This window comes from Bombus huntii, chromosome 1 (assembly GCF_024542735.1).
Source record: "Bombus huntii isolate Logan2020A chromosome 1, iyBomHunt1.1, whole genome shotgun sequence".
NCBI lineage: Eukaryota > Metazoa > Arthropoda > Insecta > Hymenoptera > Apidae > Bombus > Bombus huntii.
In genome coordinates, this window is record NC_066238.1 from 20,758,755 (window position 1) to 20,782,949 (window position 24,195).

General features: G+C 33.0%; 5 protein-coding genes and 1 long non-coding RNA gene across 11 annotated transcripts in view; 5 read left to right on the plus strand and 1 right to left on the minus strand.

The window, feature by feature from the left end:
• The first annotated feature begins 551 nt into the window (after positions 1-551).
• On the plus strand, positions 552-2,671 carry LOC126878135 (uncharacterized). The gene is made up of 3 exons (XM_050640658.1): positions 552-1,591; positions 1,658-1,796; positions 1,856-2,671. The coding sequence occupies exons 1-3, from the start codon at positions 1,418-1,420 to the stop codon at positions 2,020-2,022; spliced, it is 480 nt and encodes a 159-aa protein (XP_050496615.1). The 5' UTR covers positions 552-1,417; the 3' UTR covers positions 2,023-2,671.
• On the plus strand, positions 2,193-6,904 carry LOC126868790 (uncharacterized). Its single transcript, XM_050624658.1, has 11 exons — positions 2,193-2,216; positions 2,830-3,099; positions 4,260-4,454; positions 4,579-4,704; positions 4,813-4,914; positions 4,994-5,115; positions 5,212-5,412; positions 5,513-5,606; positions 5,683-5,750; positions 6,002-6,161; positions 6,241-6,904. The coding sequence occupies exons 1-11, from the start codon at positions 2,208-2,210 to the stop codon at positions 6,361-6,363; spliced, it is 1,470 nt and encodes a 489-aa protein (XP_050480615.1). The 5' UTR covers positions 2,193-2,207; the 3' UTR covers positions 6,364-6,904.
• LOC126874321 (uncharacterized) lies at positions 6,168-10,862 on the plus strand. 5 transcript variants are annotated; one of them, XM_050636241.1, is made up of 9 exons: positions 6,168-6,613; positions 6,690-6,908; positions 7,465-7,635; positions 7,722-7,851; positions 7,946-8,113; positions 8,188-8,449; positions 8,514-8,825; positions 8,894-9,107; positions 9,196-10,862. In XM_050636241.1, exons 1-9 carry the CDS (start codon positions 6,527-6,529, stop codon positions 9,364-9,366), a joined length of 1,734 nt encoding a protein of 577 aa, XP_050492198.1. In that variant the 5' UTR covers positions 6,168-6,526; the 3' UTR covers positions 9,367-10,862. The 5 variants fall into 5 exon arrangements, with proteins under 5 accessions (XP_050492198.1, XP_050492348.1, XP_050492530.1 ...); XM_050636391.1 differs by having other exon boundaries at positions 6,168-6,908; XM_050636573.1 differs by having other exon boundaries at positions 6,168-6,907; positions 7,419-7,635.
• Positions 10,863-11,641: 779 nt separating this feature from the next.
• On the plus strand, positions 11,642-15,353 carry LOC126878112 (ADP-ribosylation factor 1). 2 transcript variants are annotated; one of them, XM_050640611.1, is made up of 5 exons: positions 11,642-11,788; positions 12,969-13,140; positions 13,271-13,380; positions 13,544-13,669; positions 13,891-15,353. In XM_050640611.1, exons 2-5 carry the CDS (start codon positions 12,993-12,995, stop codon positions 14,053-14,055), a joined length of 549 nt encoding a protein of 182 aa, XP_050496568.1. In that variant the 5' UTR covers positions 11,642-11,788; positions 12,969-12,992; the 3' UTR covers positions 14,056-15,353. The 2 variants fall into 2 exon arrangements, with proteins under 2 accessions (XP_050496568.1, XP_050496559.1); XM_050640602.1 differs by having other exon boundaries at positions 11,674-12,083.
• A 2,042-nt stretch (positions 15,354-17,395) lies between these two features.
• The window catches only part of LOC126873269 (dorsal-ventral patterning protein Sog), a 97,909-nt gene continuing 91,109 nt past the window's right edge, over positions 17,396-24,195 (plus strand). The window contains exon 1 of the mRNA XM_050634454.1: positions 17,396-17,758. The gene's annotated coding sequence lies outside the window, so the exon portion shown is untranslated. The remainder of the gene's footprint in view (positions 17,759-24,195) is intronic.
• On the minus strand, positions 18,980-23,858 carry LOC126878291 (uncharacterized). Its single transcript, XR_007695629.1, has 2 exons — positions 20,892-23,858; positions 18,980-20,797 (listed from the first exon to the last, which is right to left on the minus strand). It is a non-coding gene; the product is annotated as an uncharacterized LOC126878291 (long non-coding RNA).

Genomic DNA, 24,195 nt, shown 5'->3' on the forward strand with positions numbered 1-24,195 from the left:
AAAAGAATCGAATATTTCGATTATTTCTATCGTGATGATTTTTTATATAAAACTTGAACCTAGTTTGACTCTGTGCTAATACATATACCTTTCTTTACCACAAGATCCATATAAATTATAATTTAATACTCTTTGATTTCTAAAATCATCCTATTCTAACACGAATATTCGTAATAATATTTAAATTCGTGCATGGTAAATTATTTACGCGAGCGCAAAAATTCATTTCTTTCCTTTTTTTGCGTTAAGGACTGTGTATGCTTACTCTTAATAGATTAAAATAAGTGCACTCTTATAAAAGGAAATAAATACATAATTTTTAAATCTATAAGGCTTTTAAAACAAAAGAAAGAAGATGAAAAGAGGACAGAAAAATACAGTGTTGTTTAATGCAATATCATGCGCGTCTCATTATTATCAAGCTCCCATTCCTTTTCAGGTTGCTCGATACATAATTACACATGTACAATTAATGCCCAAGATATTTGTTGAATAACTACGATGCTTTTCGAAACACGCTAATCGCTTCCTGCGCTATTGTGCTTTTGACAACAAGAACGAAAGTGTACCAATTTTTTATATCTTAAGACGAAGAATTAATACTTGTGTGAACGATGGTGGAGGTCTCGTTGAACGTATTATAGAAATAAGCAACGTTGAGAATCTGTGAGATCTCTCTCGCTTGTTTATTTAATAGACTGTACAAAGCGTAATCTATAATGTCATATATGTAACAGAGAAGGGAAAACAATGAAAAATACGTGCATATAATGTTTATGCGTGTGGAAATAATTATACATATGTATGTGTATGTATATGGGTTTAGAAAGCAAGGAAGATACACGAATTCTTTGTATTTACGAAATACAATTTACGATAAATATAAATAAGTGTACCTTATTGTGATTGTATTGCGACTATGTCAAATGAAATGAGACGTTTTTTCGTCGACGTAAATAATAATTAATTATAATAGGGTTAAACTAGATTCAAGCGTTTAATTATAAGCAGTCTGCTCTCGCAATAAAATGAAAAGAGGAAGAACTGCACGTAACGAGAACGATTTTTAATTATATTTCGGTATAAGAAGAAACTATTTTGCACGATGTACGGCCAGGAATATAAAATCCTAGTATTTTACTAACATACTCCTTTTGTACATAGAACTTCATTCTCTAAACCTTTATATAAAAAATTGTTTCCAAATAAACCATAGTGTCAAAATTAATCTACTTATTTTTCATCATAATCGTTACTGTGTTCTAATTATTTATTCCTTAACCACCATGTATATATTTGTTCAAATTTTATTTAACACTCACAAAAAAGATTTAAATAACTAAGCATGCAATGTATTCATTTGCGATTTCATTTGTTAATCGTAATTAAAGATTGATTGACAAATCTTTTTCATAAAATGAGTCTTATCCAGATGGAAGATAATGATAGCAAAACATATACTCAATCTGTCCAAAGAAGACTTGAAAGTATGGTACAATACAGAAATGATAATTGGAAAATGTCATATGGTTTTATTAATACTACTCAAAAAAACGTGGTTTTGCAACAAAAATCGACCTATCTACTCTGTGTCAGTATCTTCATATTTTTGACTGACAGAGAAACCAAAATAGTCAAATATCCGTGATTTTTACAGACCTACAAAAATAGGTTACAAAATGCTTGCCCAGCTGACATTAAACTGCTGAAACGTAACGTTCAGGAAGACTTAAAATCAAAATATGACGAGTTAAAATCTAAAGATGTTGATTTTGAAGAATGTGAAACAGATTTAGGTAGGATACTTAATAAAGTTGTTATTTAACATATAAAAAATCATCAACAACTTTTTTAGACATACATGCTAGTGAGTTAGCAATAGATCCACCAAAAGTGAAGATTTGGAACGAATACAGAAAACTGTTAGAATTATCAAGACAAAGACCAAAATCAAAACTTAAGCAATCATTGATACACGTGACATCGTTACCAAAACTTTATGTCAATAAGTATATCTATTAAATAACAGTTAAAAACGTCGAATTTCATAATCTTCGTATTAAATCTTCCGAACCAGGTCTTACTCCAAGCTACGATCAGATTTAAGCACTCGAGTGAAAAGAAGTATACTAAGATCTGATACCCAAAAGAGTATATTAGTGGCCAACACGAATTACGTGCAATTTCGTAATTTTAAATTGAGAAAGATGTATAAGGTTCGCCTCGACTAATTCCCATTTAATCCTTCGGCAGTGCAACGAAATGAAAAAGAATTTAGAATATCTTTTTTCGAAAATAATCGTCCCATTGTCCTGAAGATTTCCTATATGTCTGATATCAAACGTGAAAGATACATATTTTCAATTTTTTATAGGAAATAAATATTAATAATTGTATGTCATGTCATGTATGAGGATGTAAAATTTAAAATATTATGTTTGATTATAGTATGAATTATAATACTATATTTGGTGAATTTTAAGGATCTCTCTTGAGTTGTACTCTTGAAGGGTTAATTTTGCTGCGATCAAACTTTATTTTTTTATATTAGAACGTTTCTTAAATGTGACACAAATACAGAAGAATTATTGTTAATAGGTTAATGATTTTTATGCATTGATACGAATATTTAAAATTTAATATAAAATTTAATACGCAGAAATAATATTCAGTGGGTAAAGCAAATTTTTTTTTAAATCGACCCAAAAGATATGTTTGCATGCATATGAACTTTACGCCAAATAACTTTCTTTCTTAAACGTCTTTTTTCGACTGAGACTAAAGCGAGAGTGAGAAATACATTTTGTAACCGACTTTATTATATGGCAGAAAATAATTATACTGCAAAATGTCAGCAATATCCCAGCAAGATTTCAAATAGAAGGGAGACCGTATCGTTCCAAGTTCCGCGTTATAGTGCAGCCTGTGGTAGAGAACAGAGGCATCGTTCCGCCGGGAATGCAACTGCGATTGATCATTCTGTTCCGTTGCGACGATATTGATACACCAGAAGAAGTATTGGTGTTAAACGTTCAACATGGAAGTTCGGTGATTATCCGGTTGCACGGATACAAAGACCCTCCTATTTTGTTGGGTATAAAAATTACTACAAAATAATGATAGAATAGATATGAAGAATATAGTTTAAGGAAATGCTACAATAAGAAGGTAACTTCACTTTATAATTGAATAGACAGTAATTTGTGTAGACCAAAACTCGAAATCAAATTACTCTTTCGAATGTGCTATAAATTCATGATCAACTAATACTTGTAGCAATATACTGTTGCACTTTTGGACGTGATATTATATTTCATACTGCCCCTTATTGTTACAAACCCTTCAATTTAAACCTTATATCAATAGCCGAGATGCATAACGTTGTTCAACACAGAATTATAAACTCACGTCGTATAATAAACTGATTTTATCACGGATCTGAAATCTTAACCTTATACATTTTTTTTTTTTTTTTTTTTTGTCATTTAATTTGTACTTTACAATTTGTCCAGCTGGATATTTGGTAAATTTTTCTAACTTGATTGTTAAATAACATGTGGATGGCTATCCCCAGCGGGATACCATCTTCGAAATTTTGTTGACTTGAGAACGAAAAGAAAGATATGGGATAGATATTTCGCCTTTAAAAGGTTCAAACTCAGAAAATGTATTCAGGTGGGCACCCGGATATGGACATAAGGGTTAACCTGATTTGCTTAGATGTAGAAGAATAATAAATAAATAAAGTATAAATGTAAGGTAAAATGGACTGAAGAGATATAAACTGCTCTTTTGAAGTATTTTCTCTATGTAGGAACTTGCCTGACGGAAGAAATATCGTTCACATATTCGGACACATACAAGGAACTGTCGAATCAAGCTTGGCATCCAGAGATAGCAATGTCATTCGATAGTTTAGAAGTACGATATTCTAATTCTTAGCAACGATAAGAATACCTGATTATAGCTGACGTCTGACTTCTTCATGTGGATCAAGCGTCAAAGTCATTCTTTTGAGTATCATTTATTGAATCACAGATAAAGATATTTTAATTATTTTATTATTTCAATAATACATTTGGGTAACTTGTTAAAATTATTTATCTTTCCATTCTTTTTCTTAATTTATGATAGAGTGAATTGATAGAGCTTGAACGATATTACATTGACCTTGATATTAGAGACAAGAAATCTTTAGCTCAAATAACGATAAGGGAGTTGCAATGGTTTTACACGTCATCATGACTTTGATTTTTTAGTCTTTTACATTAAATAGCTCTGGAACTTTATCTACCTGGATGACGGAAGACGATAATTTTGTAAGCATGACATTCGACTGTAAGAAAGCCTTTGTAGGAGAAGAAGCTTATGTACTTATAAAATTCAAGAATGTCGGCGGAGAGGGCCGGTTTTTCATAATGAGCGAGGCAGACTGGTTCTCTATGAACATTATAGTAAAACCACTTCCTATTTCTATCCGTTTCATTAAAAAAAAATTCTTCTTAAATATCTTCTTATCTAAAAAGATCTTGTTTAATATCTTTTTCTCCATTCCCATTGTATATTTTTTTATTTTAGGATATCACAGACAAAAATAGTTTAAAATTATCCTGTTTTACCGTGTGGCCTGCGTATTTTGCACTGAATACAAACGAAGAACTAGATTTTCGTATGTACTTCTCACCAGAGTGCTATGGAATTCATGTAAATGGAAAATAATTCATTACCCTATTCATATAAAAATATATTTAATTAATTAATTTTCCTCGACTTGCTTATCCACTTCTGACCTTTTATTATCATTTTTGTCAGGTGGAAAAATTATACATATTATGCGATAATTGTACCTTGCTGGAAACAGAGATAATCGGTGATGGATTAATATATGAGTCGAATTTCATCCAGCTTAGTAAAGTATTTATACTATAAACTCGGTGCAAAATAGGATTAATTCAAATATGAAAGGTGACAATTAAAATAAGTAAAATTGCAGCATTTAGTGAAATTAACACCATTGGAAAGAAATATTGATAATCAAGCGAATTACTACATAAACCTGAGCACCAATACCCCTGACGGTATCGGGCAATGCATCATTGCTGTAAGCAATATTAGGTATATCATATATTTGTTACCATAAATTTAATAATAAAACAATTTTAGTTGGGTAACTGTTAATTGAATAAATACACTATGATTATTTTTAAATAGTGAGATCAGCATGCATTTTTCTTGGATGAAACGAAACGTGCAAACTGACATGCACAGAATACATACAAAGAATTATTTTCCCTTAGAACTGCTTCACATTAATCCAGACCAAGGAGTTTTCGCTCCAACTTCCGTGCACTATTTTACTGTAACGGCTGAGTATAAAGATTTACAGCCAAATTATTATTTTGCTGTTCTACAGTGAGTTTACGGCTAAAAAAGTATTGTTACGAACAAGAATATTAATTTTGAGTGGTTACTGTGAAAATTAATGCATTTGACATTCATCGAATTCTATTAGATTATACGTAGAAGATATACCAGTTGATGCAGTACCAAAAAATACGGATCTACAAACCAAAGAATGCACCACAAAACGACGAAAATGTCCAGCTGTAAAATCATTTTATTCTCTTTACTAACTTGTCAATTAGAATAGAAACATTTTTTTAAAAGAATACTCATTGTCAGTCTGTAGACATTTGGATCGCCGATGTCGAAGTCTGGTTGCAATACATGATGGATGAGGAGGATAAAACGTGCGTCGATTTTAATGTTGAATTTACATTTAGAGATTTGAAGCTCTCATGTGTCTATTAGCCTCGTATTATCATTTATTATATTGCAAGCAATTTGTTTACATTAATTATTAATTCCTAACTCTCCCATGGGAGTGAGGAAGTCTATAATTCTTCCATTCTTCCATTATTTATTTGAACATAAACAAAGGAATATTATTTACAATTACGAAGGTCCAGTATCTATTTAAAATTGCATTTTAATTGATCAGTGATCGAACAACAGAGGAAATATTGAAACATATCTTGGATGTGCCATCAGATATCAAATATCCTCGATCGGATTACGAAGAAGAAGAAGAAGACAAAGAAGAAATAATAGGGGAAATATTAGAAGAAGAATTTGAAGAAGGAACATCAACGTGTCAGTTAGTAAGGCTTTCATTAATTTTTCATTTCTGTTGTCATCTTTATTGTGTTTACAAAATTATAGAAATTTACTACATTGTAGGGAGCAGACGAGTTATTTTATCACCACGATTTAGTAAACCTAAATCAATTCGACCTACTGTGGCAAGAGCATATAATAAGCATGGGTATCATTAGACCCACAAGGCTTGTAATTTTAAGATAATTTATGTTACTTAAAAAGCTTTATATTTCTTATTAAGATTATTACGCGTGACAGGACTCTATACATCGGCGTCAAGGAAACTTACATTTTCATATTAAAGAATCTCGCTGATGACTCATTGAATTATTCGTGGGGTGAAGTTAGTGGTTTAGATTCGTCAAAGATGAAACTTTGCGTGTGTCCTGAAAAAGGAGAAGTATTAGCTAGAGGCACTAAAAAAATTGAAATAACTATCACACCACTTTCAGAGGTTAAATATTTGTTTAATTTTTCAAAAATTTGATTTTGGGAAAATATTTGGTTTACTATTTATTTTTAATTTCTAGGGGATCGTGCAATCGTTATTTATACCATGTTTTGTGGGAGATTCGCGGAAGATGATAATGCTGGGCATCGAATGTTTCATCGAATCACTTTATGTCATATTTTATTTTCCATTAAACGACGATACGCCATTGTTAATGAATAATTTTGTTAAAGTAAAGTGGCGGGCAGATAGTCTCAAACTTGCTTTGGATATGGCGGGAAAATCTAGACAGCACATGGTACATTTAATTAATAATTTTGAAGATCACAAATAAACATTTTTTTTAATTTATTAACCCTTTGTGCTCGGCTATCCCTTCTGAGAAGATATCGCAAATCTGGCAAACAACTTGGATGTCCACTCTAAGGAGACAAAGAGATAGATCACTGGTGATTATACAGTATAAAATTACACAAGCTCTAAATTTTTTAAAAATATGTTTCCTTGAAGTTTCACAGTACGAAAAAACAAAGAAATGAAAAATATGCTCAGACATGCCGAATACAAAGGTTTATTTTTTTAAACCTTAAGTTATTTAATCTAAAATTTCATACTTTTAAATTTTCATTTTTAATTTTTCAATCAAACGCTTAGAATTTTTTAGATAAAAATTTCAAATTTTTAATTTTCTGCAAATTAGAAAGGCGATCCATTATTATTGTATCCTATCCATAAAAGAACGAAAATTGTATAAATTATTTTCTGATAATAATGATGTAAAATATTATACTAATATTTTGGAATTTTGGCGCGTAATTCAAATGGACTGTCAATCTTAATGTACAACTTCGCAGAAATTATTAGACAAGTACAAAAAGCGAGAGGAACGAGAATTAATGAACACGAATCTGGATCAAGGAGAGGTTCTTAAAGATGCTTCAGCAGGTCCTTCTATGCAAGAAGTGGCAGTTGACGAATCAGGCGAACAGCCCTTCCTAAGTACTCGTACTTCAGAAATCATTAAGGTAGTGAGAAGTTTTTGCATTTTTATCAAACCATAAATATTACTATCGTAATTGTATAATATATATGTTTGACTTAATGACTATAGATGAGCAACATAACAGAAAATGACAATTATTTGGTTTCCTCTGGAAGCATTGTACCATTCCACGAAAAATTCTTACCACTGGTTACACAGCCTGTTGTAATAGAATTTCCAGGTTTATCGTTAAGAACAGGTATCTTGATTAAAATTTTGAAAGGAAATATACTCCTCTAAATGAAAAAATAAATATTTATATTTACAAAGAAACGAATAATTCGAACCTTCAGTGCAGAAGAAAACTTTTATAATAAAAAACGAGACTTCGATTCCAACTAATTATTGGCTTCGTATAAAGAACTTTTATCCCATCATGTGTTCGTGTAAATGGAAGTCGCAAGAAGATCGGATCAGGTTCATTTATAAACGAGTTTTTAGTCGGCGGAAGGAATTAATAGGTAGGATATTGTTTACTCGTAAAATTATGAAATTCTAAATATATTATTTTTGGAATGATCTCTTCTATTTACAGAAGACACATTGTGCAAAGTAAAACAACCTGGATCAGGTATGGTAGTCTATGTTGATCCCTTAAATTCAGATATTGGTCCTTTCAAAGCCATGCCTGTGGACATTTATGTTTTTGCTGATACATGGGGTTATTATGTGGATGAATTAGAAATAAATATTGCTGGTTTACCACAGTATACTATAGGGATATGTGTACAAGTTGTTGGATCACCAATATCATTGTCAATTTCTGATAGAAATGAATCTAATATACCTATTATTAGGTATATCCAACATTTTTCTATTTTAAAAAATTCAAATTCAGTATTTTAGAAAATATATTTGTAGATATGGAATGGTAGCTGTAGGTAGTCGCCTACATGGGAGAAAAATATCATTGACAAATACAAGCGCGATACCTATAATTATTGACTGGCATACATTTGTAGTCAAGCCAGTTCTAGAATCAATGCCTTTTAACGTAGCATTTAGCTTTCATACACCATTTACTGACGAATTAGCATCAAAATTGAGAAATAATAAGCAGAAGACTAATAGTGAAATACACCTAGAAAAACACTATCCATACTCAAAAGTCTTACATACATGTGATTCTAGTGAATTCAGCAACACTAGTGATATTACAACATCTAGTTACATGTAAATATTCTCAATAGCAATGTAATAGTCATCAAAAATATACAAGTACATTTTCTGAATTATCTTAGGGAATCCTCACACATGACCTCATCCTGGATGTGTAATGGTGAAATTTCCAAACAGTATACCACCAGTAGCTCCAATAGATGTTCAAAAAGTGAAAATAAATATACAAAAGATGAGATATGCTTCAATGCAAATAATATAGTAGAGAAGAAAGACATTGAAATACAAATTTCGATACTTCCTTACTATGGTTTAATTGATACAAGAATATGCACGGTAAAAAAACATTTAAATCTTATTAAAATATTAAGAAAAACATATTGTACATATCAATAATAAAGAAAACATTTTGGTATCTTACAAGGTTACCCCTAGAGAAATGTTCATCCTACCCAAAAGTAATACCTCCCTAATTATTGATATACAACTTGAAAGATACAAAACTATGATGGAAACAAATGAAAGTATCGAAGGAGAATTTTTTTGCAAAATTCTTGGATTTCTACGAGTTGCTCCAAATGATATGTTTGTATAACTGACTTGTGATACAAATCAATGTAAAATATCTACAGTGAATTATATGACACTATATAATAATAATAGGTACAGAGATAACTATTATGCTAGACAGAGTGGCAATTATTTTTCTCCTGTAGAAATTGATGTTACTGCAAATATTACTAAATCTACATTGGATTTTAATATTTCTAAATTTGATAGAACGTTTATATGTTGTGCCAGTAAAGTAATACGAAGTCGAAGGAAAAGATTAGAGTATGTAAAATTACAAAATATAAAATTCTTATTCAAAGAATAGAATATTTCTTCACCTAATCTATTTTTCTTAGACTGACTAAAACATTATTTTTGTACAACACTAAAAACAAGCTAATAGAGATAACTTTAGAAACATATGAACCATTTTATATCAAATCTACATCAATTTATGGAGAAGCAGATCTATCTAAGTCTGGAATTATATGCATAAATCCAAATGGATATATTGAAGTAATTTATCTTTTCCTTTGGCAGAAATACAAATTTTGAGTAACATTCTTTTTATAGGTAAAAATTGCATGTATTGTAGAAGAGAAATTAATTCAAACTATAATGAATACAAGTTCAAATCAAGATTTCCATGATCCAAAGATCACAATAAGAGAACCATTACACATTATACATTCTGATAAACGATATCAAGTATTAATCATTTTTCTTTTTTGTTCTACTTGAATGAACATAATAAATCCTTAAATTTATGTGATTTTAGAACTTGGAATTAATTTTGCAAATATGGTTACCAGTGTTAAAATTATCATCATACACATTAGATTTTGGTCTTGTTTACATAGGTGATGCAAAGAAACTATCATTAACTATCAGAAACTTATCAAGTATAGCCATAATTGTTATCTTCTTTAGTATTTACATACATTAGCATTATTTTAACGTTATACATTAACTAAGTCTTATTGATTGATTTTCATTAGTATGCAGTGTAAATTATAGAATAAATAAAAAATCCAAAACCAAAGAATTTATGATTGATAAAAGGCATGGAACATTGTCAAGTCAATATAACTACCAAGGCTGTTATTTCACAATCATGGTTGCTTTCCAACCAAAGTAATATAATTTAATCATAAATATTCTATCACTAACCATACTGGTCACTGTACAATAATTACAATATTTACAGAAAACCAGGGAAACTATTCGAAACATTAGAAATACTAACAGATATCCCATACAATACAGAAGAATGCCAACTTTACGGAGAAGGAACATTAGATGAAAAATATCATACTCCCGGTGTATAAAAGAATAAACAATTACAAATCTACTTAAAAATTATGATTCATTAACAAAATAAAAAACAGTTTACGAAAGAGAGTTAAAATAAAACAGAGCGTTATTAGTAGTTACGTTAATAGTATTCTAATAAATGATAAATGCGTAAAAGAGAACATAAACATTCATATCGATAACATAATTCCGATTATTATATAAATCGGAATATATAAACTGAAAACATACTAGCACTCAAAAATTGATATTCTTGCACATAACCTACTATTTATTACTTCTGATCATTTACTTTTCATATTCACATGACACCATGATTTAATTAGCACAAAATAAATTAAATTCTTTCATAGAGAAATAAATATATATAATGTACATACGTAATAGGTTATACTACCGTATAACTTCGTATTACATGATCTTGGATCATTGATAAGACATAATTACATTATTAGAATTGGTAATTAAGAAGAGAAAAAGGGGATTTTCGCTCTCATGAGTGTGGACCTTCCCATCAACAGTGTTAGAGCACGTCCACGTCGTCCAAAGTCGTATACACAGGTAGCAATTCCCACAGTGGAGATAAGGCTCTTAACATCATAATGTGTGCTTCATAAATCAGCCACTAGCCATAGAGCGCTACGATCTAGAAGTTATAGAAAACAGTATATATATATATTTATACACCCGCTGATATACATATATGGTATACTTAGCATAGTTACTAACACTCGCGTGTCTACATTATATTACACATAAGCAATTCAAACTCTTGACTGTGTTTTACTGTCTAGCGGACAAATCGAGAAACATTTGGCTTTCACTAATAGCATTGCCCCCACCACGATAGTTGCCAGACTTGTGCATACGACCGTGAGCACGCTTATTCACCTATACACACTTTCGGAATTTTTGATGACTTTACCGGTGTTCTCTTACTGTATCGCCACCTAGCGTACTGTAGGTATATTACCGAAGATTTTTCCTCGGTCACGTGACCGGCTTAGCCAATCGGAGAATTTTGTGGGCCCTATACGTGGCATAAGGTATGAATCCTTTCCACGTCCGCCATTTTGACATACGGTACTTTTCGAGAGTGTTGGTTTTATGTTTTATCGTTTCCCGTGAATATAATCTTTTTTACTGAAAACGTAAGTAACGCAAGTGGCTTATACCAAGCAACGTGACATTACGGGCGAGTCTCAATAATTAGACGACGTTTCTATATAATGGAACTTTGAGCGGGGAACCTTTCGACGATTTGCGCTGGGGAGTAGGTCGAAGGTGACAGACAACCGGGTGTACGCAGTGGCTTCGCAAACCGCACAATATCTTCCGCCTTTGTCGCAATACCACGGTATTGGCGTTTTAGGTAGCCTGTTGACGATTTTAAAAAAGTGAATAAGATCACCAGTGTGAAACGCTCTAAGAGTGATCCTTAACACGGTATGCTACTCCGATAATCATAGCGATGTATTAAAATGAGAATCAATAAGCGGGCAGCGTGAGCATCTCGTGCGTGCTTCTACACATAATATTTTTTTTCTTTTTCTTTATTTCAGTTCAATTTAATTAAAGTCTATAATTTAACGTTGTTCGAAATATTCGTTGATTACTGTTAAGCGTGTTAGCCTGTAAATGTGCAGGTTAGCTTTTCGGCCTTTGTGTCAGCGTATTGGAGTACTTTACGCATGTTTCTACTCTTATCACCGCCGTCTACGTACATAATTTTTCATATTATTTTTCAGCCACGAAACGTGTGTACTCTACTCTTTTGTGTACTCGCGTACACGCGTTTCGAATTTTTTCATTATTTCGATCGATTTCGTTTTGTGAAAGTTATTTATTTCGAAACAATTTTAAGCCCGATATATATTATTGCACGTTGATCGTATGTACATTGTGTTCTTGCATATGTCGGGCATATATCTTTTCCGACTAATTTTAAAAATCAATTTCGTGATAATTATGTTTTGATAATGTCCTACTTTCATTATTACATGTTGTGGAAAATGATGCTCTTACCCATGTTAATCATTTTTTGATTAAGCATTCACATGTTTATGCACATCTTTGAATAAGATATAGATATATTTTGTATATACATATGTAAATATTGTTTAGTGTTATGAAAGAATGAAGAATAAAGAATTCATTGTGATACAATAAAATTAGATTGTTTATGTGATTTGCTTTATGTAATATGTATCAAATAAAACTTCAGTTTATTTAATCTGGTTTTTTCTCTAGTTTCTCAATCTACGATTTTTTAAAATTTTATTTTGTGTATATGATAAAATGGGACATTAATCTAGTGTTTTATTATTCTAGGTATTTACATAATCAGCATTAATCATGGGGAATATGTTTGCAACATTATTTAAAGGCCTTTTTGGCAAAAAAGAAATGAGGATTTTAATGGTAGGCCTTGATGCAGCGGGTAAAACCACGATATTATACAAATTAAAGTTAGGGGAAATTGTTACTACAATTCCCACTATAGGTAAATATGGTTCTGTTTTTATTTGTCTTTTATTTAAATATCGATATATATATATAAATGTCAATACATACAGGAAATGATATTATATATCAAGTGATATAGTTTACTAAATAAATATCGTAAATTTTAGGCTTCAATGTAGAAACAGTTGAATACAAGAATATAAGTTTTACTGTATGGGACGTTGGTGGTCAGGACAAAATCAGACCTCTCTGGCGACATTACTTTCAAAATACACAAGTATGCAATTTATTAATTAAATTCTCATCTTGAAAACGATTAAATTGTATCTCTATGTGTAAAAAATTATTATCTATACAGACATAATAGTTTATTTTACATTTTACTTAAAATATGCTTTACTTCTAATAAAATTATTTTCATAGATTAAATTTATTTTCAGGGGTTAATATTTGTCGTTGACAGTAATGATAGGGAACGTATCGGTGAAGCGCGTGAAGAATTGATGAGAATGTTGGCAGAAGATGAACTTAGAGATGCGGTACTTCTTATATTTGCTAACAAACAAGTGAGTATAGTTCCTGAATTACTAGTATGCTCAGAGTTGTATCTCTTTCATTGTGTTATATGAGAGCATAGAGTATTTTGATAGCATATAACGTTTGTTATGTAAACATTATATATTACTCATGTCAAATGCATAGACTTTATCAATGGAATTAAAAAGAATAAATAAAACGAATAATTTATGTATTTTAGGTTGTACTTATAAACTAATTAATATTTTAGGATCTCCCAAATGCAATGAATGCAGCAGAGATTACCGACAAGTTGGGACTCCACTCTCTCCGTAATCGCAATTGGTACATTCAAGCAACGTGCGCCACAAGTGGAGACGGACTTTACGAGGGCCTCGATTGGCTCTCTAATCAGCTCAAAAATGCCAATCGCTAATTGGAACATTATTCTGTCAACATTCAGTTGCTATATTAACATCATAAAATCAGCTGCACACCTATCCCCCCCATGAAAGAATAATAATATAAACAGAGGTAACACTAAGTGCAAACCGCGAGATCTTTTTGATCTCGAAGTGGAGGGTGGAGATTGTCGAAAGTTGTCATTGTGCCAGGAAGTTTTTTGGGGGGAGGGGAGTGGGGAAATCGGCCGGAAGCACACATTCTAACGGCCACACAAGACTATTGCCTTGTGCAACTTATTATTATAATTATTATTATATTAGCATTATAGTTACACTTTTTACACAGAGATACCACGAGAAAAGTGGAAAACTTGGAAGTAATTGTATTAAAGTACCTAACTCTGAAACATACAATACACTTTGATTAATTAATAATTTGAATATCTTTGGAAAAAAAATTAAGAACAAAAAAGTGAAGTACCCACGGTGTTGTCAGTTTGAATGCGTTGGACATACTGATTATCATAATGTAGCTGCATATTGTACATTACATTATATAAATACGATGATAAAAATGTGATCAATAGATGAGAGAATGTTGCTCTGTCCACTACATTACAAATGTCACATCGGCCCATCAGTTGACATGAAAAAATGCAGTGAGTGGTAACTGACGGTGCAATGACTTACTGTTTCTAGTTACAAAAGTTTGTTTCTATTTTTTTAAGTTTTCAGTGGTATACGTCGACAAAAGAAAAGTAAAAAAACAATACAAAACTATGCAGAATGGTTGTCTTACTGCATGTGACTATCAGCAGGTGTTGTAATTGCACCCTCCTTCACCTGCTCGCGATTAAAACTAACAGTCAGTCAACCATGTATATCTCAGTGTAAAAGAGATATCATTTATTTATTGCACCTTGATAAGGTAAATTAGAATATTGTCAACATTCCGAAATTATGCATCGATCGTGGCGGGAAATGCAGATATAAAAAATTCGAATGGGAAAAAATATGAGATGAAAAAATGTGGAGTAAAGTAAAAAAAAAGGTAAAAAAAAATGATTAGGAAAGAACCTCTCGCAGCAAAGAGAGATAGGCCTCGCAATTTCTAAGCCAGCAGTGCAAACTGGCATGGCAGTCTGCCAGATGAAGCCATTTTCGCAAAGTCCTTCAATCTCCTAATGTTTTCCTGTCCTTAAAAATATATTGTTTTTACAAAATAATCTTCCCCTAATTGATCAAATCGCCTTTCCGTCATATGCGAAGATTCGTATAATTATATATGAATGTTTAAACAATTTGTGAAATATACTGTAATTGTGCTTTATGTAGTCTATATGTTATTTGCCGTTAAAATAGTTTGTTTTTGTTCTGGCTGGTTTATTGAATAGAATTGATAGAAAGTCCTCCTTTTCGGGGTGCATGCATATTGTGCAAGGAATGACAAGGATAAAGGAATTTCCGCACATATGTGGACGCTGATGACATAGAAACTATTATTATTATTTACATTGGACGAAAACAAACACATCTCTATCCTCGTCGCTTCATGCTCAGCCTTGCATGCATCCCCTTTATTCAGATGATGGTACTTCAGTTAGACAAGCACGATTACTTTTCCCTTTTAATTACTAAAGACTGCACACCGCCTATACCGCATGTTTCATTTAGTAACTTAAGTTCTCTTCCCTCTTCTTTTCTTTCTCTTGATCGACTAATTATACATTAATTATGGATAAATTACAAGTTTCCTAGACTTTTAATTTAATTTTTTTTCAAAAAAAAAATTATATTTTTTTAGTATATAGTAGTATACTTACGTATGGCAAATTTTTTCGACCTTTAATAACGTGTGTATATTTAACGACTAAAGATAAAAGGAATTTTAATGAGGATAGGTCCATGCCTGATAACGAGTATCAGCTCCAACTCTGTCAGAACAAAAATAAAGGACGTAATATTTAAAATGTATCATACCGATTTTTTACCGATACAGACGATCGACTCATTATGCAATAAGATATGCTTTCATCATAAATCATTGTTTTTTTCAGTACGTTCATTCATCTTCATTAATACAGAAATAATGTAATTGAAAAAAACACAAACAACCGTAGAAGAAATTATACACTAGACCGCTGCGTATTTTGTGTTTAATTCATTAATTATAAATGTATGCATAGAACTCTATAGCACTGTAAACAGATGAATGTTTCTTTGTTTTTTTACTTATTTTAGCGTGTATTAATTTGCTTGACATTCTATCACGATACGTTATTTTAGTTACCGACCAGATTAATTAAAAACCAATATTTAAAAAACTTACGTATTATATATATAAATATATATGTGTGTTATCATCGTAACAACGATAAATGGGTTAAATACTTATAAGTTGCATTCATGACATCGCTCCTATATGCATGACCTTAGTGTCATGACATTCTCGCGCGCGTAATCTTCGGTGTATGAGTAAGTACTCAATACGGTGCATTGTCATTTTTAGCTTCAAATGTACATTATGTGCACGAGTGTGAGTGAATCCGGTTTCATTAAGTCTTTGTTTGGTAAATAAACGAAAATAAAACCATTTCAACCTTGAAGGAAAATTCAATTTTCATGAATCATTTTAAAGTTCGAAATTCACTTATTTTTACTTATATATCAAGTTTCTTAGTTGAAACTCATATGATAATAAAGCATCTCACTTACAATTACAACGTTTATACGAATTTATTGAATCAGTTTTTCGCCTTCCATTGATACGTTTTAAGAACAGATAATATATGTAAGTGATATCGATATACTCAAGGAATGATCTTTAGATAGATGATATGTTCAGAATAAACAGGAAATACGTGTAATCGAATGTATATCCATATTGGTTAGAATTCACGATCTACAATGGCAATTGAATATTTTTATGAAACGATATATCAGCGATACAAGGTGAAAGTTAGTGGAAAGTAGATCTTCTGCAGGAAAATTTATTCAAATTTCATACAAAGATACTGAAAGAAAACAAAGCTTAAAAATCCTACATAGATTATTTTTACACGATAAAAGTATAATATAATACTATTCTTTAACTTCGTTTTAAAAGTAAATGGTGATTAATTAACATACAGGATGTCTCTACCTTTTCCGACGATGCCAGCATATCCTACGAGTAAAAATGAAAGAAAATTATACTATAAAATTCATCATCAACATCATGATCAACCAATACCACACTTAAATCGATATGTGGCGACAATCATTCCAGTATGCCTTTTGGTTTTTATTTGATCAGAAACTACGATTAGGAAAAAAAGATGGCGTTATCGATCAAATTGGGGTCACTGATCTTAGTATCTATTATGTATGTAACTTCCTATCTTTTACGTTTATGGTAACCGTGCACTACGCTTGGAATGTAGACGTAGATATGATTTGTGAAATAGCGTGAAGCCGGTGTTCCTTTATATTTTTAGAATTATTAACAACCTGCAGAGTAACGATCACGAGTATTGAATGTCAGACGAAGCTGTTTGTGATACATACGACTCGCAGACGGCGCCAGGCTTCTCGTCGGCAATAACCAAGCGTTCGTAACTCGTCATCGCGGCCTTTCGGATCGCGCGCGCGCGCGCGCGCACTCACTTCTTCACGTATATCAACAATCACCACATATATCGTTGATCGCCGAATAACAAATAGCAAGTGAAAAGTTCGTCGATTACGGACAGCAAGGTAAGCGAAAATCCTTCGGTAAATGGTAATTGTTCACTATGTACGTACGTTCAACGCTATCGTTACAACTTCGAGGTTATCACGTGTACGTACGCGTAATGCATCAGAGATGTAGGACAGGATATGAATCTTTTTAATCAATTTCTCTTTCTTCAGTAAATTTTTCTTTACGAGCAGAAATTGAGATTCCATCGGGTATATGCTAATTTTAAATAACTAAACGTTTTTTCCACGTTACTCATAGGTTTGTGTAGAGCATGATAAAACATCATGCCATAGGTGTTAATAGAAACGTGAGCTACGGCGCGCGTCGCTTGACACTTTGTGGTATTACCGCGAAACAATTCTCAAATATTTTAACATGAAATTTAAAGAGAGTATAGCACGAAACGTCTCAGTATATACAGACTACGGGGAAAGAATATGATAAATCACATTTACAATTTTTTATAGGGAAATCCCATATTATCAAAATTGTCAATATGCATATTTGGTTTTGGAGCTGAACTGTTTCTTCATTCCTTCTAGTATTAACTACTTTTGAAAGATCTTTGATCCTCAGAGGTTGTTTCGATTTTCAAGTATGTAAAAATTCTTACTTCTATACTTATACTTATCATGTTTTTCTCCTATAATCTTCAAATGCTGCGGTGTTGAATTGCTCGTGTGTATTGAGTCTAAGGGGAAACGATGAAAACCAGATTTACTAGCATCGAATGTAAAAGTCTATCGGCGCGTGCGATCGTTGTTGTTGATGGCGTCTTATATTTAGATCGTGTTGAAATTTAGTCGACCTTTGAGCATAAAAACTTCGAGCGTAATGCATTTCATTGTCAAGATATGCTTGGCAAGACTTTTTCCTTGTGGCGCGCGGTTGAGACGCATTCACGATCAACGCGCCATCTTCTCCTCGCTTTCATGACGTTGCCAAAAATGTGGCTCCTGAAAACTCACGGGCCCTCTATCCACCGTACGATAAACTGTTTGAGTTTACACGGCCGTCTGTGTTTTTCCTTCGATGAGGCACCAGGTTATCAATTTCCTCGGACATTGGCAAAATATTATTCCAAGTCGTGGCTAGATTGTTGTTGCGCCGCCAGGCGAGATTCCAAAGGGGATGGTTTTTCGAGTTTTGTACTTGGTGGGAGTTTGTCAAATGAACCTTTCATCGAATAATTTTGTAGAATAAAATCTTTATGATAAATAATACATTACTTCGGTAAAAAAATATTTTTATTAGAATTGATTAATTGAATATATGATCTTAAGTATTTTAAAAAGTATTTTATTACAGATATTGGTACCAAATGTAAAGTAATAATTGTCCATTGCAAACTTCATACTTCTGAATATTTTCTCAAAGTTTATTATAATGATGCCAAAATTTCATACAGAATGTTTACTTTCTACTAGAACCCGTCCCTTTTAAGAAAAAATACAATGATATCTAATGCACCATCGACTTTCACGACGAGATCGTAATGGAGATTGCGATTACGTATGGTTGTCAAATTGCAGACAAGATTTTAGAAATTTTACTTCGCCATTATCAGCCATGGTATGTAGGAATGTACAGTAATGAACAAAAATATCGACTAACTTATCTTGTAAAATTCTATTTCAATTTGTAAAAAAGAAATATGCTGCAAATGTTCTTACTAAATATTATGATTTACTAGTCAATCAATCAATAATTAACTGTTCAAATACTTTGTTAACTTTCGTTCGTGTATGCTCGTAAGTATTTTGTAACTTTTATATGTATTCATTTTCAGATTCGGTTCAGACTTGACCAATATAATCACGAGATTCATAGTCACGTTAGTCCTAAACAAATTTCACGATATTTTGTATAGTACATTATATATGTATAAAAAGATTCTATAACTGTTGGAATACTTTCCTGAGCCACTGTACGTGTGCAGGCATAATGCCGCGAGAATGGCGCCAACATTCCCATCTGTCGACGTGTATGCACCGTAAAATGTTGGATCGCGTCGCGTTCGCGCGCCGATAATGACCACGCGTGTGGGTGGCGTGCTACATAAAGACTATAAGGCTTGTATCGGTGGTGGATAACGCGAGATCGGTGTATAATATAGGTAAATTCTAACGGCGTGCAGGAATGCCGCATAATTCAGCTATTAATTGACGCCTGATTACCACTCATGCAAATCCGATTAATGAGGTGATCGTCAGAGAAATAAATATTTCTCTGCTGCATGTTGCCTTTGACATTTTCACGGCGTTGATCGTTCGATGAAAATCGCTCTTTCCATCGTACTTTGGTCGATCGTTAATTGTTGCCATTGAAATAGTAAACTATTTATAATCGCGCGGTTTACGAGCGAAGTATTTTCATGGAAAAAGCGGAAAAGCGCAAAAAGCAGAAATAGGTTTACGAGTTCGGTATCAATTTCGCGCGCGTCACGATCGAACTTAGGCGTAGTGATTTATCGACATGTGCTTGCCACACGTACCACGCTTAAATTCATTTTACAGTCCCGTAATTCACGTTGCTCACCCAAATTTACTGATATGGGCTATCTATTCGGACGTGCTGAATTTGGATGAGGGAATAAATTCTGCTGTTGTGCTGTGATCGTCTCTAGAAAGTGCGTTTGTATTATTGGATGACGATTATTGAGATTGCTTCTTTAAAATTAAGTCCATTTGCATCATAATGGAATTATTCTAAATATTCTTGTTCATTACAATCAAGCAACGATCAATTTCATGTTGGTATGACCTAACCTCATTTTTTTACACTATCTAACAACTTCTAGCTTTTAAAAAATATATATGTAGTTAGGGGAATTTACTATCATATTTGTATTACACATATATAAGCATTCTTATTCCAGTTTATAGTTAATAACTCATCGATCAAGTATGTTTTCTCGAAACATCCCGCATTTCATTGAGGAATCTGAAAGAGTATCGGTAGTCCCTAGTCCCGTAACAAGAATCTGGAAGGCAGATGAAACACTGGATAAAGTACTTGGGGAGGAAGCTTCGCGAAATCCTTGTCGACGGTCCCTGAAATATTGCCAGTCAATTTCGATTGTGTACTTTACGACGAACTCGGCGGTCTTCCAACATTCCTTTAGTACGTGTTGGTAGAGTTACGAACCATCGATCTCGCACGTGCGCCCTGCTCTCTCACAAAGAGCCCCTACTGGATCCTTCGAGGGATAACTTTCGTTCACAAAAACTTCCGACTTTTCGTAGCGTCGACGGGCTTAATGTTCGTGCAATGTGAATAACGTTTCGATGCGCTTATAGGTATAAGTCACTCGATGTGTACGCGGGAACATTTACATAAACACGTGCACAAGCAAGAGCTGAAACGTATCCGGGCTCAAAAACAGCGAGCAAGGATTGGCGCGGTAACGACCGGGCTTGTGTGGGACGAATAATACCTCGTGTGCGTACAGTCAACTGCAATAACGACGATTTTAGACGACGTTTCGCGAACTCGTAACTTACGTCCGTTTCGTTGTTGGCCAGTTCCTTTTAAAACGGGTCACTATACGCATGTTCTATTTATAAGTTCACGTGGAAATTCGGTGATGCAATTGCATCTGAAATGAATTTGCGATCGTCAATTTTATTTCGCTACTTATTAGATTAATCGCTAAAGGATTGCTCTTTTAGAGAGTTTATTTACATTCCCTTATTTGTACGTGTTAGAGGGAATCATGGAGAAGTGAGAGGTTATACTATATAAAAAAATAAGTCGAAGATGTAGAGTAGTACTATTTTATAGAAAGCTTCGTTTTCGAGTAAATCGGTATCGAAAGATCATTGCATACGCGTGGGCTTGTACGTGGCGCCACCTAGATAGACTTAGCAAACTTTATTGTAAACTTGCATTATTTTTTGTGTTTATTATTTATTAATTAACAACCAAACAAAAATATTTTTTATCAAAGAATCCACTTTTTATATTTAAAAACTTTCTAAAGCAATTCTCCATTTATCACAATGTAATTGTAGATATTAGATAAAAATATTGACAGGTTTACATTCTTAGAATTAACTATAACTGTACTTTGTTATCAGTGATACCAACTACCCCCATTAATTTTCTTCATAGTTTACTTTCCGCGGAAACCATCGATCGTTCAGTGATTTTAGGTTAAGTCTCCCTGTAGAATTCGTTTGAACATCGTTCGATCGTTTATGTCCGAAGGATATATCGATCTAATTCTGAGAAGATCTGCGACGGAACTAGGAGTTCAAAGTGTTCTAGCGTTACTGTACGACAGACCGCGTGCGAAAATCACACGAAGCATACGCGAATACGCGAATGCATATGCGCGGCCAGAGCCGTGAACTAATAGATCCACGCGAACGTATATTTGCGGATGCAGAAGGGCGAATATTTCTGCCTTGTATACGTAGAGCTGGAGATCGCAGGGTGTGTACATAGAACGATTATGCATATGTATTAAAAACGCTTTATTTACATACGTGTATTTCATGTTTATGTACTGGAGGCATAGTGGAGAAGTCGTTGACAGTGTCTGACGTCAGAAGAGCAAGAAAGTTTTTAATTTAATGTTTTCTTATATACTTCTTTCGCATGACTGAAGTTCTCTTTCATAATGCCTGATTATAATATTTCGAAAGATAGTTAGATGCTCTTTTATTAGAAACTAGCTTGCTACTTTTTAATTTCAATTAAAATGTTAACATTATTCCTACGACCATTAGATGATACATTGAATTAGCTGGTCCCATAATGTTCATGTGGTTCTTGTACTATAAGAATAATATAATAGAATATGTTTTAAAAGAAATTACTGTTCTACTTCTTTTTTATAACTTTTATGTTATTTATTTATGTAATCGCCATCGACTTCTAAGTTCTTCTCACCACGCGACATTAATTTTTATGTTTCATCTTAAAAAGTTACACTCTCTTATGGGCTATACATAAATAGATGTGTAGACAAGGAATTCTGATTCCATACTCTACTCTCTACACTCTCTACTCTAATCATGTTATGAGCAATTACAAGTTTTCAATCGTGATGTGAAAACATATAGAGGTATGATTAATTAATTGTTCGAGTGGAACGTTGGTGAAAGCTGGTCAATTATGACTTATGACTGCCTGATGTTTGTGATGGACTGTGAGCTTTCTTTTCCTTTCGCTGCTATATTTGTTTCATACTTGCGTTATTAACAATGTGATGGTTATGACTATAGAGAAATGCGATTTTATCATGAAAAAATAAAATATAAATAAAATAAAAATAAAAATAAAAATATATTTTAAGAAACCTCGTATTATGTGTATATGAATTAGTAAAAGAGTGCCTTAAGATTAGTTAATGTCTGCACGCCCGAGACAGCGTTCTAATTTGCCCTGGTTGCTCTCGATTTCTATCGTTTTATCGGATTAGTTTGATAAATTCTAGACACGAAGTGACAGCTCGGCTGAAAAAACGCGAGCCTAGCATGAGACGCAATAAACTAAACAGGTAGTTGTAGTTCGCAATAGAAATTACTAGTAGAATTTGCTGCCTCGAGTATGATTAATGGTAATATCAATGATATACATGTATGACCACATAATGATAGACCCCAAGGTTAGATTAGAAAGAAAAAGGTTCGTATCATTGAAATATTTTGGGATTATCGTATTATGTAAAAAATATTGTTAATTGTAATATATCAATTTTATTGTATACAACAGGAAAATATATAGTTGAATAAAGCAATAATTATAGTTTGATCGAAATCAGATAGTTGCTCTTAAACACCCCCACTATGTACCATACCTGCTCATTTCTCAAACACACACTATACGTGTACATACTTATAAATATCTTCGAAATTTCTTTTCTCTCCCCTTCTCGAGTGATCTATTACAACGATAGATTTCTCTGCCGAGTTTAGACACTAATCCTGCAAAAAGTTAAAGAAAACTAACGGAATAAAGGAAACTCACAATTCGTGAAGGCAGACCTGTCCGGAAACTAGTTTATCAAAAACGAAATTTTAACGAACGGCCACTATATCTTACTTCCGTCGATGATTTATACGTAACGCGATCTCCCCGCAAGAAAGTTGTAGGAGGGGAGACGATGGATGCAAAGAAAAGGAAAAGAGTCGCGGCTGTCATAAATATCGCGTCTCCTTTTTCATCCCGTCGCGTTGAGCTCCTCTTAAAAACGAGCCTTAACACTATATCTCTAAATCGAACGACGCCGAGACACCCGTGACAAGTGGACATGCCACGACGCGATGCAGGGCTCGGTTTCGCGCCGGCCGTTCACGACTCCACGTAAAATTAAGATCGATTTCACGTCTAACGAGCGTCGCCCTGTGGCATGGGTGTTGCGGGACAAATAAGAAGGGCGGGGAAACAGAAAGATGAGATTGAGCCGGTTGGTCGTTCAACCGAGCCAGTTACAACGGACGGC

Coding starts and splice junctions, on each gene's coding strand:
- LOC126878135 (XM_050640658.1), top strand. CDS start 1,418: ATGAGTCTTATCCAGATGGAAGATAATGATAGCAAAACATATACTCAA. Junction 1,592..1,657: donor AATCGACCTATCTACTCTGT/GTCAGTATCTTC, acceptor TGATTTTTACAG/ACCTACAAAAATAGGTTACA. Junction 1,797..1,855: donor AGAATGTGAAACAGATTTAG/GTAGGATACTTA, acceptor CAACTTTTTTAG/ACATACATGCTAGTGAGTTA.
- LOC126868790 (XM_050624658.1), top strand. Junction 5,116..5,211: donor ATTGCTGTAAGCAATATTAG/GTATATCATATA, acceptor ATTTTTAAATAG/TGAGATCAGCATGCATTTTT. Junction 5,413..5,512: donor TATTATTTTGCTGTTCTACA/GTGAGTTTACGG, acceptor GAATTCTATTAG/ATTATACGTAGAAGATATAC.
- LOC126874321 (XM_050636241.1), top strand. CDS start 6,527: ATGAAACTTTGCGTGTGTCCTGAAAAAGGAGAAGTATTAGCTAGAGGC. Junction 6,614..6,689: donor CTATCACACCACTTTCAGAG/GTTAAATATTTG, acceptor TTTAATTTCTAG/GGGATCGTGCAATCGTTATT. Junction 9,108..9,195: donor TTGATACAAGAATATGCACG/GTAAAAAAACAT, acceptor GTATCTTACAAG/GTTACCCCTAGAGAAATGTT.
- LOC126878112 (XM_050640611.1), top strand. CDS start 12,993: ATGGGGAATATGTTTGCAACATTATTTAAAGGCCTTTTTGGCAAAAAA. Junction 13,141..13,270: donor TACTACAATTCCCACTATAG/GTAAATATGGTT, acceptor CGTAAATTTTAG/GCTTCAATGTAGAAACAGTT. Junction 13,381..13,543: donor ATTACTTTCAAAATACACAA/GTATGCAATTTA, acceptor ATTTATTTTCAG/GGGTTAATATTTGTCGTTGA.